The 17,469-nt window shown below is 43.0% G+C and overlaps 1 protein-coding gene across 1 annotated transcript in view; it reads right to left on the reverse strand.

Moving 5' to 3' along the window:
* Positions 1-17,469, reverse strand: part of RSU1 (Ras suppressor protein 1) — a 61,176-nt gene that overhangs the window by 19,812 nt on the left and 23,895 nt on the right. Inside the window, exon 8 of the mRNA XM_083578895.1 lies at positions 12,709-12,841. Within this exon, the coding sequence (XP_083435021.1) occupies positions 12,709-12,841 (133 nt within the window). The remainder of the gene's footprint in view (positions 1-12,708; positions 12,842-17,469) is intronic.

Consider the following 17,469-nt stretch of genomic DNA (forward strand, 5'->3'; position numbering starts at 1 on the left):
TCTGCCAGGTTCTCACTAAATTCTTTCAGCTTCCACACCCTTAGTCTTTAAGCCTGACAGGGGGAACCTGCGGTCCTTGAGATAGTGCTTAACTACAACTCCCATCAGCCCCAGAAAGCATGGCCAATGGCCAGGGAATTGTGGGAGTTTTAGTTTAGCAACATCTGGAGGCCCACACCTGCTTCAAGTGAAACTTATTTACTACGGCAGCCTTTCTCAATCTTGGGTCCCCAGATGTTGTTGGAACTAGAAACTCAATCACTCCAGACAGCTGGTCCTGCTAGCTGGGGATGATGGTAGCTGTGGTCCAAAAACATCTGGGGACCTAAGGTTGAGAAAGGCTGCACTAGGGGCTCTGATGTGTAATATAAACTGGGGTTATAAACAAGGGCTGCTATGCCTGGATCTGCTGAATTGTTACTATTCATTTTTTACTGTCTGTTTTGGTTTTGTATTTTAACCTACTTTATGAGCAGCTTTGTGGCGCATGTGCTCAAAAAGCAGATTACACATCTTTTAAATAAATACAAACACCCCACCAGTTTTTATTTTATTCAAATGGTCAACTGTGTAGCTTATTCTGCGTTGTATCGATTGCAGCACAGCTTGGTGGCAGAATACATGCTTTGCATGCAAAAGGTCCCAGGGTCAAATCCTTTTGTCTCCAGGTAGGACTGGGAAGGAATCTTGCCTGAAACCCTGGAAAGCCACTGCCAGTCAGAGTTGACTGTAGCAAGGTGGATGGACTTGTTCCTAAAAGGGTGTTTTGAGGGCCACCTCCTCTCACACTGAATCCCCCTATGCTCCCAGAAAAATCCACTTGAGGGTTATGAAACTTTCCAGAATAGAACAGAATACAGGGGCTTCAGAGGAAAAATCAATGTAACTCAGGGTGGTGTCATCTTACAGAAATGCCTTTCTGATCATGTAAGTCGCATTTGGGATTCAACCCTGTATTTTGACTACTGAAATTCGGAATTCTGTTTTGCCTTGGGCACCAGGCTGTTTTGGGTCCTTTCTGGCAGCAAGGACTGTTCTGAATCAGGCAGCAGCGAAAAACTGCAGTTCGGTTTTAAATGTTTCTTCTGATCTATAAGAAACAGTACCAGTGAGTAAGATATATATGCATGCGTTGTGTGTGTTTTAATAAAAGCTTGGTTTCCACACAGAGGAAAGATATGTACATTTTTAGAGAGCTTCAACTCTGAACTGAATCGCCTCTCAGTCCTCAAGAGACTTTTCTGTCAGTATAACAAGCTCGAAAACAAAATATGAACGACAAGTGCAGATAGTTAGCTGATTGAGAACACAGAGTGAAAAGTAACCATATTAATCTCTTTCTTCCCAGAGATTGTGCAACTTCCAGGCAGAAATATCGATCCTGACCTAGTCTACACAGCAGCATGGATTTATAATCAGTGTTCCAAATATAAGTTGGAGAAATTTGTTCCAAAATGACAGCTTTTATCTCTTTTCCTCTAAATTTATCTTAGTTGGGTTCCTAATGAAAGGTCATCGTTGTTAAAGAATTTTTCCTTGGTGAGCAGGAGGGTGTACAAGGTTGTTACAACATCAACAAGCCTGAAACTGACATCGGAAATATTGTCTGGTCACTTCTTGCTACAGCACATGGGACTCATTCCAAAGGGATTGGATGTGCAGCAGCAAAATACAACAACCAAGAATCTTGTGGTATCATAAAGACGGAAAAATTATGATGGCATTAACTATGGGGTGGGGACTACAAGTCTGCTTCATCAGATACATGACACGTAACCCAGTTACAGGAATATATAAGATTGTGGTTGTGGGGGGTGAGACTGTGAATGGTAAGGTCAGAGGGAAATGAAATGCAGAAAGCAGTGTGATAATTATGATATTAAACAGTTGCCAATGCTGCTCCTTGGCCTGGTTATGAGAAAGGAGACAGGCAGGTGAGGGCTAGCTGAGGGAAGATGGAATTTCCTTATTTCATTATTATTTCTTTGTTAAATTTATATTCCACCTTCCCTCCCAAAGGAGCACAGGTTGGTGGGGACCAGACTGCAGTACCTGCTAGCAAGTAGGAGCTCTGTGCAATTGGGACACCTGCAAAATCAGGTACCCCAATTCTGCAATGTCTCTGCTTCTGAGCAGGTGATCTCATGTTGGACTTCCTACACAACTGCACACAGAACATGTTTAGTAAAAGGGGGGGGGAATTATCAGGGGGTGGGGACGCAGACTAAGAACATCAACTCACTCCTTTATCTACACACTTATGCCCTGAATGTCAGTAACATCTGAACAGGGCTTCTGTCACTCCTTGTAGTTTAAGCTTCCCAACTGCATATTAGTTCTTAATTAAAATCCTCCCACATATGTATTTTTTTTTGTTTTTGTAAAAAGGCAGCACCTATTTGCTCCAAAGTCATTCAGACAACTTCTTTTGTTTCTCCTCCTTCTAGAAATGGGAGCTGGCAAATGTTCTACGAGACACTGATAATGCCACTGGGATTCCTCCCCACCCCCCACTCAGGAATCAGCTGAAAATTTACACGATTTCCATTACAATGATAAAGTGGCCAGGATAATATATTGGATCAAGAAACATGAACTGAGCAGTTCATCTAGGCAGTAGCCAGTTATGAATATTTTTAATAAATATGCAAAGATGATATTCTGTCACATAAAATAGCTAGTCAGTGGTAAACCTGCGCTGCATTCTTGCCCATAACGTTCCAATTCCCAGAATTAAATAATCATGTCTATGAATATAAAGAAAACTTTTGCTCTTCAATATCTGCATTTTGCATTAGCTCTATGATTCATTTTGATTACCACTATATTTTATCCATGAATATCTATTTATTTATACATGCTACAGATTTATTTGTAATACCCATTTCTGTGTGTGTGGTTTGTTTTTTTTTAAATCACTGTTGTATTCTATAATGCCAAAATGCATTGCCTATTGATATCTCAATTCCCACTTATTCCCAGGACAGAGTAAAATGGAAGGGAATTACTGGATTGCTCAGGAGGTATAGCAAGAGAAAAGAACCACCAGGACAATGAAGAAATCTAAATAAATAGCTGTATGAATACCGACTGAACAGGAAAACCAGCGAGTATTCACATTCCAGGCCTGGCCTCTGCAGTACATATAGAATGGGTTCGAGCTAAATAGTGATCCTGGAAGTCTCAACATTACAAAATGTGCAGCAATAATAACTATCGGGCCACAAAGCCCCTCCTCTCCCCACCCCAGGGGCACTTCCTACCATTTCTGAATGTGGAGCAACCATGAAAACATAAAACCCCACAAAATTCTTAAGCATTTTTCTGGCTTTGTTATCGCAAATAGCAGAGGAGAGATTAAGATGGTTTCTGGAATATACTATTGCTCCTGTAACTGAAGGCTGTTCCAAACAACAAACAAACAAAAAAGGATTCCCTCCTCATAGGAAAACAACATGCCAGGGAAAATACCAGACAAGAACCTTATGCTCCAGTGTCTGGTTGTCTAAGCGCAGGAAATTTGCTTGCCAACAATTTCACTGTGGGAAGTGTACCCACTGGAGGGAGAGGTGGCAGGAAGTTCTTGAAGCATCAATGCAGGGGTTGCAGTCACAGTGGAAGCCCCGTTTGGACGGTCTGGATGCCTGTGAAGAATTTCCATTGCTCCCAGGAAGCCTGGGAAATGGGAGTTCCCAATGACTCTTGCTCAATCCATTGTGCTAGGAGGCCTTGGGAAGGGAATTGCCCAGGCTCCCTAGCAGCCATGAATGCTCTGTCTTGACCTTTGAAAAAAGAGACCTCTGCTGCTGGTGCATTCTCTCCCTGGTGCTGCATGCTCCCCTTTTACACAAAGTTATATTGATGGAGGACTGGTAGTAGGGAGTGCTGGTTGGCATGAACACTGCTGGCATCAGGATGTAGTAATTACAGTGGTACCTCGGGTTAAGTACTTAATTCGTTCTGGAGGTCTGTGCTTAACCTGAAATTGTTCTTAACCTGAAACACCACTTTAGCTAATGTGGCCTCCTGCTGCTGCCACGCCGCTGGAGCACGATTTCTGTTCTCATCCTGAAGCAAAGTTCTTAACCCGAGGTAGTATTTCTGGGTTAGCAGAATCTGTAACCTGAAGCGTATGTAACCCGAGGTACCACTGTACAAGCTGGGGCTAAACTTCAGGAGCAGCACGCTCAGCTCAGAATAGGCTGGGTAGTGGGGTACTTTTGAAACGGCCACTGCAAGCCCTCAGTTACAGTGTGAGGCACCATCACTAGTTCTTTTATTTTACAGTTTTATCCTAGCAATTCCGCAGGGCAAAGCTTTCTGGCTGAGCGGCATCTAAATCCAAAGCCAACACTGTAGCAGTACCAAACCCGCCTGTCCACAGTTTGTATTTATTAAACCTTTACCCCACCACATACCAACAGGGCAATTCAGCTCACATTGGGCTGGAGGAAAACATTCCTGCTAAATCTCCTGATTTTCAGTTTGCATCAGAAAATGTTCTGATGCCCTAGAGAGTGATGTGATTCAGCATGCTTATTTTACTTGTATTTAGTCAACAAAGCTAAAAACTTTGAAAATGCCAAGCTTGCAATTCACTGTTAATAATAAAATTAGGAAACAAATAAGCTTCAATGGAAAAATAAAGGATGGGGTGGGGAATCTTCTGAAATTCTGCCCTGATTCAGAAACCAATTTAGCAAGATCCATCTCTAAGAGGTAGACTACTATGATGCAAATCCTGGTGGAACTCAAGATACACAAATGGAGCGTTATGTAAGTAGGACTTCCCTTGCACACATAGAATCATAGAATCATAGAATCATAGAGTTGGAAGAGACCACAAGGGCCATCGAGTCCAACCCCCTGCCAAGCAGGAAACACCATCAGAGCACTCCTGACATATGGTTGTCAAGCCTCTGCTTAAACACCTCCAAAGGAGACTCCACCACACTCCTTGGCAGCAAATTCCACTGTCGAACAGCTCTTACTGTCAGGAAGTTCTTCCTAATGTTTAGGTGGAATCTTCTTTCTTGTAGTTTGGATCCATTGCTCCGTGTCCGCTTCTCTGGAGCAGCAGAAAACAACCTTTCTCCCTCCTCTATGTGACATCCTTTTATATATTTGAACATGGCTATCATATCACCCCTTAACCTCCTCTTCTCCAGGCTAAACATGCCCAGCTCCCTTAGCCGTTCCTCATAAGGCATCGTTTCCAGGCCTTTGACCATTTTGGTTGCCCTCCTCTGGACACGTTCCAGTTTGTCAGTGTCCTTCTTGAACTGTGGTGCCCAGAACTGGACACAGTACTCCAGGTGAGGTCTGACCAGAGCAGAATACGGTGGCACTATTACTTCCCTTGATCTAGATGCTATACTCCTATTGATGCAGCCCAGAATTGCATTGGCTTTTTTAGCTGCCGCGTCACACTGTTGGCTCATGTCAAGTTTGTGGTCAACCAAGACTCCTAGATCCTTTTCACATGTACTGCTCTCAAGCCAGGTGTCACCCATCTTGTATTTGTGCCTCTCATTTTTTTTGCCCAAGTGCAATACTTTACATTTCTCCCTGTTAAAATTCATCTTGTTTGTTTTGGCCCAGTTCTCTAATCTGTCAAGGTCGTTTTGAAGTGTGATCCACACAGTTAAGCGCTGAGCAATTGGCTGCCTAGATCAGAGGTTCCCAAACTGTGGTCCGCAAGCTTCATTCACATGGTTCATGTTGTGTCCACAGATCTGTGGCTGATTGCAGAAGATGGCATATCCATCGTACTAAAAATGCATATTGATTTTTAATTGTATATACATTGCTTCTTTTAAATTTCCTATGTTGTTTTTTTATTGGATTGCAGCTTGCATACATTCTAACTGTAATACAATAAAATACAGTATGTATGAAATAAAAGAAGAAATAAGAATACAAATAAAAATCATACAGCACCTAGCACAGCGTGTTAGAATTGCTACAACAGTCAGAAATACCACCCACCCATTAAGCCACCTACCCATACCTGCAGCAATTTTTTAAGAGGTCTGTGGGGTGAAAAGGTTTGGGAGCCACTGGCCACACAGAATATTCCCACACGACACCTCTAGGAACTTCAAGTGCCATTGGACTCTGCCTGCACACCGGATTGGATTTCACAGAACTTGCCAAACAAACTTGTTTTGCTACTGTGAACATTTTCAAGAATGTATAAATAAAGCCTCCAATGGCAACAGTAAATACAATATATGACTGCCTGAAACACAGTCCTAAACGATCCTTTACAGACCACTTTGTTCCTCTATTAAGATGCGACTTGTTTCTTTGATTTATCTGATAATAAATTTTTGATGACTAGGTAAGTCCCATAAAATTGCTCTGGAGCAGACTCCATTGATTAGTAAGTCTGAGGAATTGAAACTGTCAGGAATTCATGTGTTAAGGGCAAAATTACTGCCAAACATGTATTAGATCATCCATAAAACACAAGAGGTTCATTTGGCAATATTATTTTGCATCCGTTTGTTCAATCCAGTTTCTATTCATGCTCATCACTGTTAAGCTTTGCATACCTTCCCCCTGCTTAAAACCAACATTAAGCTTAATCCCGTTCTAGGATTGTAAGGAAACGCTGTAATGAAAACGACATTCAGAAGTTAGTTAGAAATCAAGTCAGGGTTGGTGGTGGGGGTCGGGGAGAGGGTTATTTTTAGACCATGAAGTTCTCTGCCGAAAACCGAATCATGTCAAGTTTCTTTGCCGAAGATAAATTACAGCATGTGCTTGCAATCCAACGGGTTACATGGAGAGCTCTGCTTATTCAAGATCCCTTTCTGCCTCCTACATTGCTGCCCAACAAGCTGTTCCTGAAATCCAGCAGAATTCCTGGAGTGAGCCTCTAAATGTAGCAGCAGGAGGGTGAAAAGAGCAAGATAATAATGATAATTATAATAAAAATAATGCATGCACAAAAGCACTTGCAGATAATTAAAGAGTTCAGCCTGGGGCTGAAGAAACTCTAGAAGTATGTGAAGCAGATCCACAATCATTAAAATACCCATGCACAATCAGAATTCAGTGTTCTGAGATTTTCTGCTTTCACTTAACATAACAAGTTTCTAGATCTTATGAGGAACCAGTGTTACATGCATTCCAACATGCACGGTGACATTCCTGCAAAGATATCCATCTGGCTTCCCTGTTCCCCAAAGTAAAATTTTGTTGCAGAAGCCAAAGAAAAAACAGCTGAATTTCAGGGTAACATTTCTGCCACTGTTATTTCTCAGCGCTATGCCTTTGACCTTAAAAAGTACCCTGAAATGGGAATACATCACCTAAAATAAAAAATAAGGACCATGCTGAACTGTGACTTGTCCAAATTACACTGAAATCATTTCCACTTAAGCTTTTCGCTGGATAAAAAAGTTGATAAAATCTCTCCATAAAGCAAAAGCCAGTTCTACAGCTACCCGACAGCCCTCAACAGCAGAGTAAAAAACAGCCAAGGATAACACAAAAGCCTTAAACAATATCAGCTTGAAATAAGAAACTGGAGCTCCATAAAATACCAGCATGTAATAAAACAAGATATTACTGTGTTGAGAATAGAAACCGTAGCCCGTTCTCTTTTATTATAAAAATGCTGCTTTTTAATTTATGTCCCAAATAAAAAACAGCAACGTACATAGTAACTCATCCTGCCTAGTTGTAAATAACCTAACCGGAATGAACAGCCAAAGCATTTTTGAAGTTATAAAGGGTTAAGACTTTTCCTCCATACTTAGGGTTGCTCTTACTGAACAACAGAGGAATGTGATTGGTCTCCAAAGCAAGGATGTGGACCCAATTTGGCCTGGTGTGCATCCCAATTTGGCCCATGCAGCCTTCCCCCCCCCACACCCAGCTGCCCCACATGCAGCATCATATTGTCATGCCAGATGAGGGGCAGGTGGAGACACAGCTGCCAATGCACAACCGAGAGCCTTCAAATGTGCACTGGCAAGATGGGCTTGCATGTTGCCACTGCCAATCAGCTGATTGGTGGCAAGAGCAAGCCAGCTAGAACTGGCTACACTATGCAGTTCCCCACGGGGCACTTTTTAGCACAACCAACCCTTGCAGAAAGCAGACCTTGAAGTTCACACGGATCAGCTGATCTGCTTGGCTGGGCTTGGATTTTCCTATCTAGTGTAGTCTGCTGTGTGAGAAATGAAGAATGGCTCACTTGATGCCATTGTGACATCAGGTGACTGGCAGGTGGGCAGAGTCCACTCATCTGTCAAAATGGCCCACCAAGGGGGGTGGGTCCCCAGGATGCTCTAACCGCCCCACCCCTGCTCTAAGGTTTTGTATTTTACACCATTAACTCTTCTGCCTTGGTTTGCTTCTGGCCACACAATACTTTTTCCTCATTGATCTGAATTCACCAAGAATTTCCCGTAGTATATTACCACTAAGACAGCCTTCGCCAATGGCTGTCTGGCTGGGGCTAAGGGCAGTTGCAGTCCAGCAACCATCTGTAGGGCACCAGGTTGGAAAACGCTGCACCAAGGAACTGATAACTGAATATAATGTTGTGGATATTAAAGAAAAGTCTGTATTTTGATTGTGTGTGTATGTATATATGTGTGTGTTTCATTATTGCTGGAAGTTGCATTTTAATCTGTTACTGTACACAGTCTTGTGTGAGTTTTTCTTATGAAGGAAGCCTTTTTAAACAAAGGAGTTAAACAAGCACTCAATATGTTCCAATGAATACAAATCCTACAAGAACTGACTGAGTGCTCATTTTATTTATACTCCAATTAGTTACACTTTTCTTGCTTGAGTTAAGCTCTTGAGAAACCAGTGCAAACATAGTTAAAGGATAAATCTAAGGCAAACTTTGGGACCTTTTTCTAAATCAGAATTGTGATCCTCATTACTGACAGTACACTAGGGCTGAAACTTTGTTATGGACTTGAGACCTGAGCGGCAATAATGTTTAGGATTATAATGGAAGCAGAGGTGCCTATCCGTTATAAAGATCCATTCTGAAGTTTCCATTGTATTATAGCTATTCTATTAGCATTCTATTGTTGAATTGCACAGGTAAGTATTGGCAGTAGGGCTGTTGGCTCCCAGGAACACACAGTGCTAATGTGTATTACCCATATAATCTAGCAGACCTACACGAGTAGAGCATTTAAAATGTTCTAATAGCACTGAGTCCCAGAAACACAGCTATTTCTAGCAAACATATATGCTAGAATGAGACTATGTGAGACTAGGCACCTAACAGTGTCCTACACTCTTGGGTTGCTGCCATGATAACTTCCTGAATGTAAACATATAGATTGAGATTTACTCTGATTGACAAGGTATCATGTCAAGGGATCTTTTAACTCCATTTGACAGTTCCCATGGGGAGAGGAAGTTAATTCTAGAATGGTAATAAATTGGAAGTATTTTCTAAGAATCCTGCTGAAATCAGATGACAAGGTCATACAAACAGCACATTTCAAAGCAAGTGTTAAGACGAATCCATTTGGTGTAACAGCTGTTTAAAAACAACAACCCTCTGCCAAATATTTAAGTAAAGGAAATACTTTAGCTGAGATGAAATCATCAGGTAGCAACTAAAAAAAAAGTATCACAAATGAGAACACTAAAACAATTTGCTTTTTAGAAAAAAGAATGAACCATGGAGAAATGATCTGAAGGACATGATTAATGCTTTGAATATACTTGGAAAACTGCCGCCTGTTTCTAAGTGCTATCAGCGAAGCCCACCCCCTTCGCTCATTGTGGTTTAACCACATCATCAAGTCACTAATTATGTTACACTAATTCTGTATGATATTTCCAGACTGCAATTCTTCATAGGAGTTTCATTTGCTGTTTTGTTCTAAACATTTGTGCCCGTGTGTAGTTGCTGAGTATATTATAGCCAATAAATCATACCATCCATCATGTCTTTGTCACTATTCTAGACATACAAGATCCTTAGAGGATACACATAACAAAAAAAGGTCACTTTGAAAAGTTGCATAGGGGCACAACCACTCCCCACCCCCATGTAGATATTGCCTTTTAGATAAAGTTGCTGTCATTATGCTTTATATGCTTTGATGCTTCTCTGTAGGGAAACAAACTGTTTAACATGCATAAAGGAACACCCCCACAAAGATAACAAAGAGAGCTATTATTTTGGGAAGCTCTCTGTGGTAAAGTCCTAGGTTCAATCCTTAGCATCTCCAGGGAGGGCTAGGAGAGATCCCTATATGGAAGGCTGAAGAACCTCTAACATTCAGTGTAGTCAATGCTGAGCTAATTGGACCAAAGGTATAATGGTATAATGCAACTTCCTATGTCTGTAAACATGCAAAGAATCCCAAATACCTCCTGGGAGCAACATGGAAGCAAATGTGGATACAGGTAACGATTTACGAAGTAATAACTTGCCACGATGTACACAGAACCACACTGTAATTCGACAGTACCAAATACCTTGCCAGTTGGGGAGGGCAGTTTTACCACACCCTAGCTTCCCAGGATTCCTGAACAGGTTTATGTGCAGTGAGGTTTCTCCTCACTTTATAAAAAACCTGCTTACTGTATGGGTGGTTATCATGGGACTTTGGTACCCAGGAGATTTTGATGCCCCACCCCCAAATGCATGTACAAGAGCCAGCCATACCAGCAACTGAGTCCTGCTGGAAGCTGTAACTGCACCCGAGAGGAGCAAGCTCACAAGGAATGCCAGCTTGGAGGCATGGCACACAGAGCTCTATTCACTCCTGACCCCTCTACAGCTTCCACCCAAGGCAGCTGCTTCCCTTTGCTGACAATCCTGTCAGTAGCTGCTAGCATAATGCATACTGCACCTTGGTTAGGCTGCCGAACAAAAGAAATACTTCATGTGACTATTGCAAACTCACCAACATGTTGGTACGCAGGCACTGCTAGGACACTACCAGAATACTATGGTCAAAATAAATGTATCAGTGTGTAGGTAGGCTTAAACGTTTTTTACAGCAATCAATTTCAATTCTTGAGCATATGGCCACTTCATCAGATGCATGTTGTTAATTAACAAATGTTGAGTGTGCACTAAACCTTTAAAACGTGTTTGAAGCACGTTTCTCCCTACCCCTCAAAGAATTCTGGGCACTGTAGTTTGCTATGGGTTGCTGGGAATTGTAACTCTGTGAGGGGTGAACTACAATGCCCAGAATGTAGCATGCCAGAATGCCTGGGAAAGAATGTGCCTTGAATGAACTTTAAAGGCATAGAGTGTGTGCAGCCAAAAATAAATTTGTTGTACTGCTATACAATGCCCCTCATGTGCACACCTTTATTAGAGCAAGCAAGATAACCAGGTATTTGTGTACAGTGTTGAGATTAAAAGCTGCCTTCTCACTCAGACAAAAAGAAACCTTCCAGCCTGCCCTTCCCCTCCAGGTGCTGCCACTGGTTGTAAGCAGGGAACTTCAGCAGGAACAAGCATGGCTTGCAAGGCCATCTTTCAAACCTACACCCCATCCAAGACATTTGCCCACCTAAGGATCTATCACACTCTATGTGTAATTACATCCTTCTGTCTGATAAAATGATTGCGCTGCTGAAAAATTACTGGATTCCCATCTCTTTCAGTGTAGCCAGGCATTTCGTTATGGTTTCATCATAACTCCTAACATATGGCAGTTGCAATTTGACATATATCCTCTAATCCATGGGTGGGTAATTCATTCAGCACTGAAGACCTTATTGAAAATGCATCATAAGCCAGAAGGTGGAAGCTCGGTTCAATAATTTATGCACCTATAATTCCCTCTGCATAAAACCTTCTTGGCCATGGCGCTTCCGACCCCAGAGCTGTTGCAAAGCTGAGATGCACCTTGTACTTTTGTAGTGTCTGGGCAAATAACCACCAGTTTATGACAGAGAGCATCCTATGTAAGGACCTTCAAATGTTGTTGGAATACAACTCCCATCAGCTCCAGATAATGGTCAAGGATGATGGGAGCTGTAGTCCAATGGCGTCTGGAAAGCACCACATTGCCAACACCCCCATCAAGTAAACAACAGCCACCTAGCTTAGTGGTTCTACCCTACCTAAGCAGCCCCCTCCTGCTGCCACCAGAGGTGTTTCTAAGGAACTGCTTTGCCCTGAAGGAAGGAGAGAAGAAGAAGCAGTTCCTTCAGTGACCAAGAGTTTCTTTTGTCTTTCCTGTTTTATTATATAACTTTTATTGATGCCATTTTTTTAAAAAAAAAATATTACTGAAATTGCTTTGTGAAGTCCACCTGAGAAAGCAGCATACAGTTAGCTACCTTGATGTAAATAAATAAAGTACCTTAAGACACTTTCTTCTGAGCTAATACACAGCATAGGTGCTCTCTAGGCACTCCAGGCTACCAAGTTTGTGAACAGGAACAGATGCTCCACCAGAATCCTCCCCTTTATGTGCCTCAGCTGTGCATTCCAACACACAAGCCAAGGTGCAGGCAAATGGTACGGACTGGGCAGAAGCGATAAAGTGTGGCATAGTCCCTGCTGCTATTCATTCTGGGGAGGAAAGGCTTAATAGGAGCACCTCCATCTTCAATTTGGTTCAGGTGGGTTGAGTCATTGAGGTAACTGACCCTGATAAGATCACAGGGGCTTTGTGCCACAACTCCATTAAAAAGAAAGAGAGAAAGAGAAAAGCTATTGAAGACAAACGGAAGCACAATACTCACTATTTGTATGTCTCTGAGCGAATATATTCAAACACATGAGAAATGCCCAGCTGGAACTGATCCGCAATAGGGGTGACCCAGGGATTGTTCTCCGCTTTGAAGACTTGCTTTTGACCGGTCAAATCCAAGTTACCTGAAAGGATCGAACAGGCATTTACTCTTCTTGGATAATTTAAATAACTCCAGCATTTAAAGAACCATGAGCGAGAGAATCAACCAAGGTGTGATGTGATTCTAAACACATTTACCTGTAAACAAAAAGTCCTAATGAGTTGAAGTCAACTTCTTTCCGAGAAAGTCTGAATAAGACTCTATTTGTGCAATCAAATCCAATTTCTTTTAACTCAGAAGTACATCCTACTGAGTTGACACCAGTGGGGCTTACTCCAAATTATCCTGCATCCATAAGTGTTGGGAACCTCCAGCCCATGGACCTAATCAGATGCAGAAGGAGTTTTAATTTGGCCCATGAGGCCATTTTCCTTGAGCCACGCCCACAAGTCATATGTGTGTAAAGACACAGCTGCAAAGGAACAGCCAGGAACCTTAAAATGCACTCCAGGTTGTTCCTTTTAAATCTGGCACCAGATACAAACCCTACAGGGATTGTTTCCACTCAGGAGCTCCCAATGATCTCCAATCAGCTCAGCAGTGACTTCAAGCCACAACTAGATTGGCTGGGATCTTGGTTTTTATGCCTAAGAGCAGGCATAGGCAAACTTGGCCCTCCAGATGCTTTGGGACTACAACTCCCATCATCCCTAGCTAACAGGACCAGTGGTCAGGGATGATGGGAGTTTGCCTATGCCTAAGAGCCACATTCCCTCATGGACAATCTTCCTTTGGTGGGAGGGGCCACAGGCAAAAGTTGGGAAGAGTATCAGATGCGACTCTGAACATTGTACGGGAGACTTCGTTCTTGTCAGGAAGCTTCTACACACATCCCTCTCTTCCTCTTCCATCCAGACCAGCAAGTTTGAAAACACATTCCAGCTAGGCAAAAGGCACACAGCATGGCTGTGAGGGTTGCGGTCTGGGAAGGGGTGTGTATGGCCTGGAAGGGAGGCTTGGGGAGCTGCCTTTGGGGCTTGGTTACCTGCCCTATTTTCCAGATTATCGTGGGGAAACAAAAGTAATTAGCAAAAAAAAAAAAAAAAAGTGCTATCAAATAAAGCTCCGAGTCTTTAAAATGCCAGGGTGAACTATTGTTGTGAGCAAAAATGTCACAAAGCTCTTTCCCTGCTAATGTGAATTTGGGCATGGCTGAGAGACGAGTCTAGGTTCTGCGGAATTGTGCCATATGTGAGATTTTATAAGGTAAGTAAGGGCTGTGGATAATATGTAGAGAGAAGGGGGGGCTGGGCCTCTGTTGCCCTCTTGTATTGTATACTGGCAAAGCTATCAGAACAACCTCACTTCCCTAGTGCTGGATCGACAAGTGGCAGCAATACATGAAGCTCAGGCATTATACGGGGAAGCGTGTGGTGGCTGAGCTAAGCAGCACTAGAGGGATGGGCTGCTTGAGAGCAGGTGTCCCCCAAAGTTGCTGTGGTTCGCCCTGGTCACACAGTGTGCATTTTCCATGCTCTGTGCAGCACATGAAGAAGAAAAAGAAGAGTTTGGATTTGATATCCCACCTTATCACTACCCTAAGGAGCCTCAAAGCGGCTAACATTTTCCTTTCCCTTCCTCCCCCACAACAAACACTCTGGGGCTGAGAGACTTCAGAGAAGTGTGACTAGCCCAAGGTCACCCAGCAGCTGAATGTGGAGGAGTGGGGACGCGAACCCGGTCCACCAGATTACGAGACTACCGCTCTTAACCACTGCACCACATGACCCTTAATGTAGCCCAGGAGGAGAAAGTGGGCGAGCCTAATGACCTTGGTACACGTGCAAAGGAGAAAGATGGATGCTCGTCTCAGACGGGCCCTCTGAACCATTTGTCATTCCTCTTCTGTCAACTGTCTGAAAGCCTGTTCTCCTCTCGCGTAATAACATGCAGGCACCAGCACTCCACCCTTCTGCCAGCCAGGCAGCAACTGCCCTAAGCACTTCATGCTTGAGTGCGCCTGGCTTGCAGCCTCGCACCCCGCCTCCTTTATTAGAGGCCTCAGCCGCGCTCCTGCTCTAACAAGGATCAGGCAGTAGGATTAAGCACTGTGACAAAGAGGAACCTAATAAGCGAGAGGCCGGGGTGTCTAAATCTATGCTGGAGAGCTCAAACAACAGATTCGCACAGTTCAACGTGCCGCTTTAAAGGCAGAGGCTGCCGTGGAAGCAAGCCTGCGCCGTGATTAGCAGTAACCCCCTGACCAATGCTGCTATGAAGATCATATTTTACTTCGAGGCTTATTCGGCAATTGCAAATTGGATTTGCCATGTTATTACCTGGAAGAAAAAAAACCACAACACCTACAGGCACTTGTCTCTAAAGCCCCCAACAGTAAGCACTCACTTATGCTTATAATTCTGCAAGCCTTGCCACTGGGAGAAGGGAACGATCAGCCCGCCGCCACTCATGCGAATTGCAAAAATCTGGCACAATGCTCAGAGTGTAGGTAGTCGGATCCAAAAATCTCATTCAGAGGAGTGCAGAGCAGAACGCTCCAATCTTGAAATGGTTGAGAGGCTTACTGCCAGGACTAAATCACACATAGATTTAACTTTGGCTTTCTCACCCCTCAAGCATAATATTTCCAACAGAGTTACCAAGTACTAAAATAAAATCATTTAAATTGGACATTTGAGAGGGGGGGGGGATCATGCACTAGGAGGTTGGGGACCAGCTTTTGTGGAGAAGGGTAGGGCTTCTAGCCTTGCCATTACGGGCAAATGAGGCAGTGCCAAGAGAGGGCAGCTAAATGCTAGTTCCTTAACTTCAGCCTATCTTATCAAGGGGATGAGGGGCACCCTTTAGATTTTCTTCCTCAGGCATCAAAATATTGAGTAACCCCCCCCCCCCCCGGAAGTAGGAATGGAAGGAGAGGAAGTTATTTAACTGAATGAAATATGCATCTTTTTCAGGATACATAATCATCCCTAGATACCATCCCAACACAAAACCGACTATTACATTGATAGAGGTATGGCAGAACAATGTAGGTCTTGCACGAAGTGTGGGGCTGTGTTAGGACCTTGACAGCATTGTATTTGGGTACCTTTGCTCCCTGAACAAAGCGCAAACATGGTTTGCGGCCATCCAAAATGCTTGTTGTGGGCAAATGTTGAATAGATGCCTATTGCTGTAAACCTTTCAAATGTGGGTTGGCCAATGCAAGGAAAATTCAGATGACCCCATCTGGATGCAGAGAAGGAAGAAGGAAAAGCACAAGCATCTTGTGACCTGGCCACAAGGAAGTCAAGATAAGTTTTGGAAAGGAATGTTTAGCTCCACGCACACAAACGTGCATTAAATACTTTCTCGAACAAATGTTTTCATTGCTGGATCTCAAAAGCTGAGTAAGTGGAGACCTTCATTAAGCAACATTCATCTCCAAAATGACTTCAAATCAATCTCATAATTGTAGAAAATGCTTGAAAACCTTGAGAAAATCTGCCGGGAGGAAATGCTCATTCTAGCATTAACTAATTAACACTGGAGTCAGAAGAATAAGAGATAGAGGTCAGCAATGTGTTAGAATTTACATCCTGCAAAACTCAAATTTACATGCCAAAGTCACTGGAAATGAATGACTCTGCAATGACCCTCTGATTCACCAAGGAAAAAACTGAGTATCTCATCTTGCTTCAAGAGAGATTTGCACTATTTGGAACATATGTTTAAGTAATTAAAAGGGTAACAGGGTTTAACTAAAAGCATCATTACTCAGCAGGAAGCGCTTTTTATTCCATCTCCACCTATCTGTCCCTTTTTCTTTAGCGGTAAGGATAACGTCAGTGGAGACCTGACTTGGCCCTTGAGTAAGTTCTACTGAGCAAATTCAAACTCCTCAGCTTAGTAAGCAGGGATGCAAGCAAGCCTTTCTCCTTTGCTCCTACCTGATAGTGGGACCAAAAGCTAAAAGAAAGCAGAAATTAGGAGAGTGGAAGAGTGGAAAGGGAGGGGGGAGAGCAGGCCGAGAGAAGAAGCAGATGGACTAACAGAACTTCAACAAAAAGTATGTTGAATTGGGAAATGGGAAAGAACGAAACCTTACTCAGGGGGTTTGTGTTTCATGTATGAGAGCCTGAAGAACGAAGGCCGAGTGTTAGGCTGCTGGCTATACTGAGTTGTAAACTTCAACTAAGCAGCTCAAGGAAGTTAGGAAATTGTTTTGACACTGTGACTGTGGAATGCTGATCCAAAAATGGCGATACAGGACTCCCCTCACGGCATTAGCATCTTGCCAGGCGGGCCCTGAGTTAAGGGACTGTCCTGGCATTCTGAAGACATACTATTTTAAACTCATAACACGTGGTTTGAAGGTTTTATATTCCAGGAAACCAGAGTTTTTCAGATCAGACAAAAATCAGGAACTGTGCTTAATTAAATATTTCCAGGCTGCATGCACAAAAGGTTTATTTGAATCTGGCCATCAGATTTTATCTACATACTCTCCCCTCTTTCTGTTGTCCACCTTCCATTCCATGCCACTGCCCTTAAAAGATCCTCAAGCATTATCATAGATTTCTTTTGCAGGCGTTATCTGAAGGGTAATCTCATATACCTGCATTGATCCCAAGATCATTTTCCAAGGCCCTTCTCCAGGTGCCTGTGTGGTGTGAATGCCTGTTAAGGGGAGGCCTTTTCAGTCATGGC

Source organism: Podarcis filfolensis, assembly GCF_964270895.1.
Source record: "Podarcis filfolensis genome assembly, chromosome: 12".
Lineage (NCBI taxonomy): Eukaryota > Metazoa > Chordata > Lepidosauria > Squamata > Lacertidae > Podarcis > Podarcis filfolensis.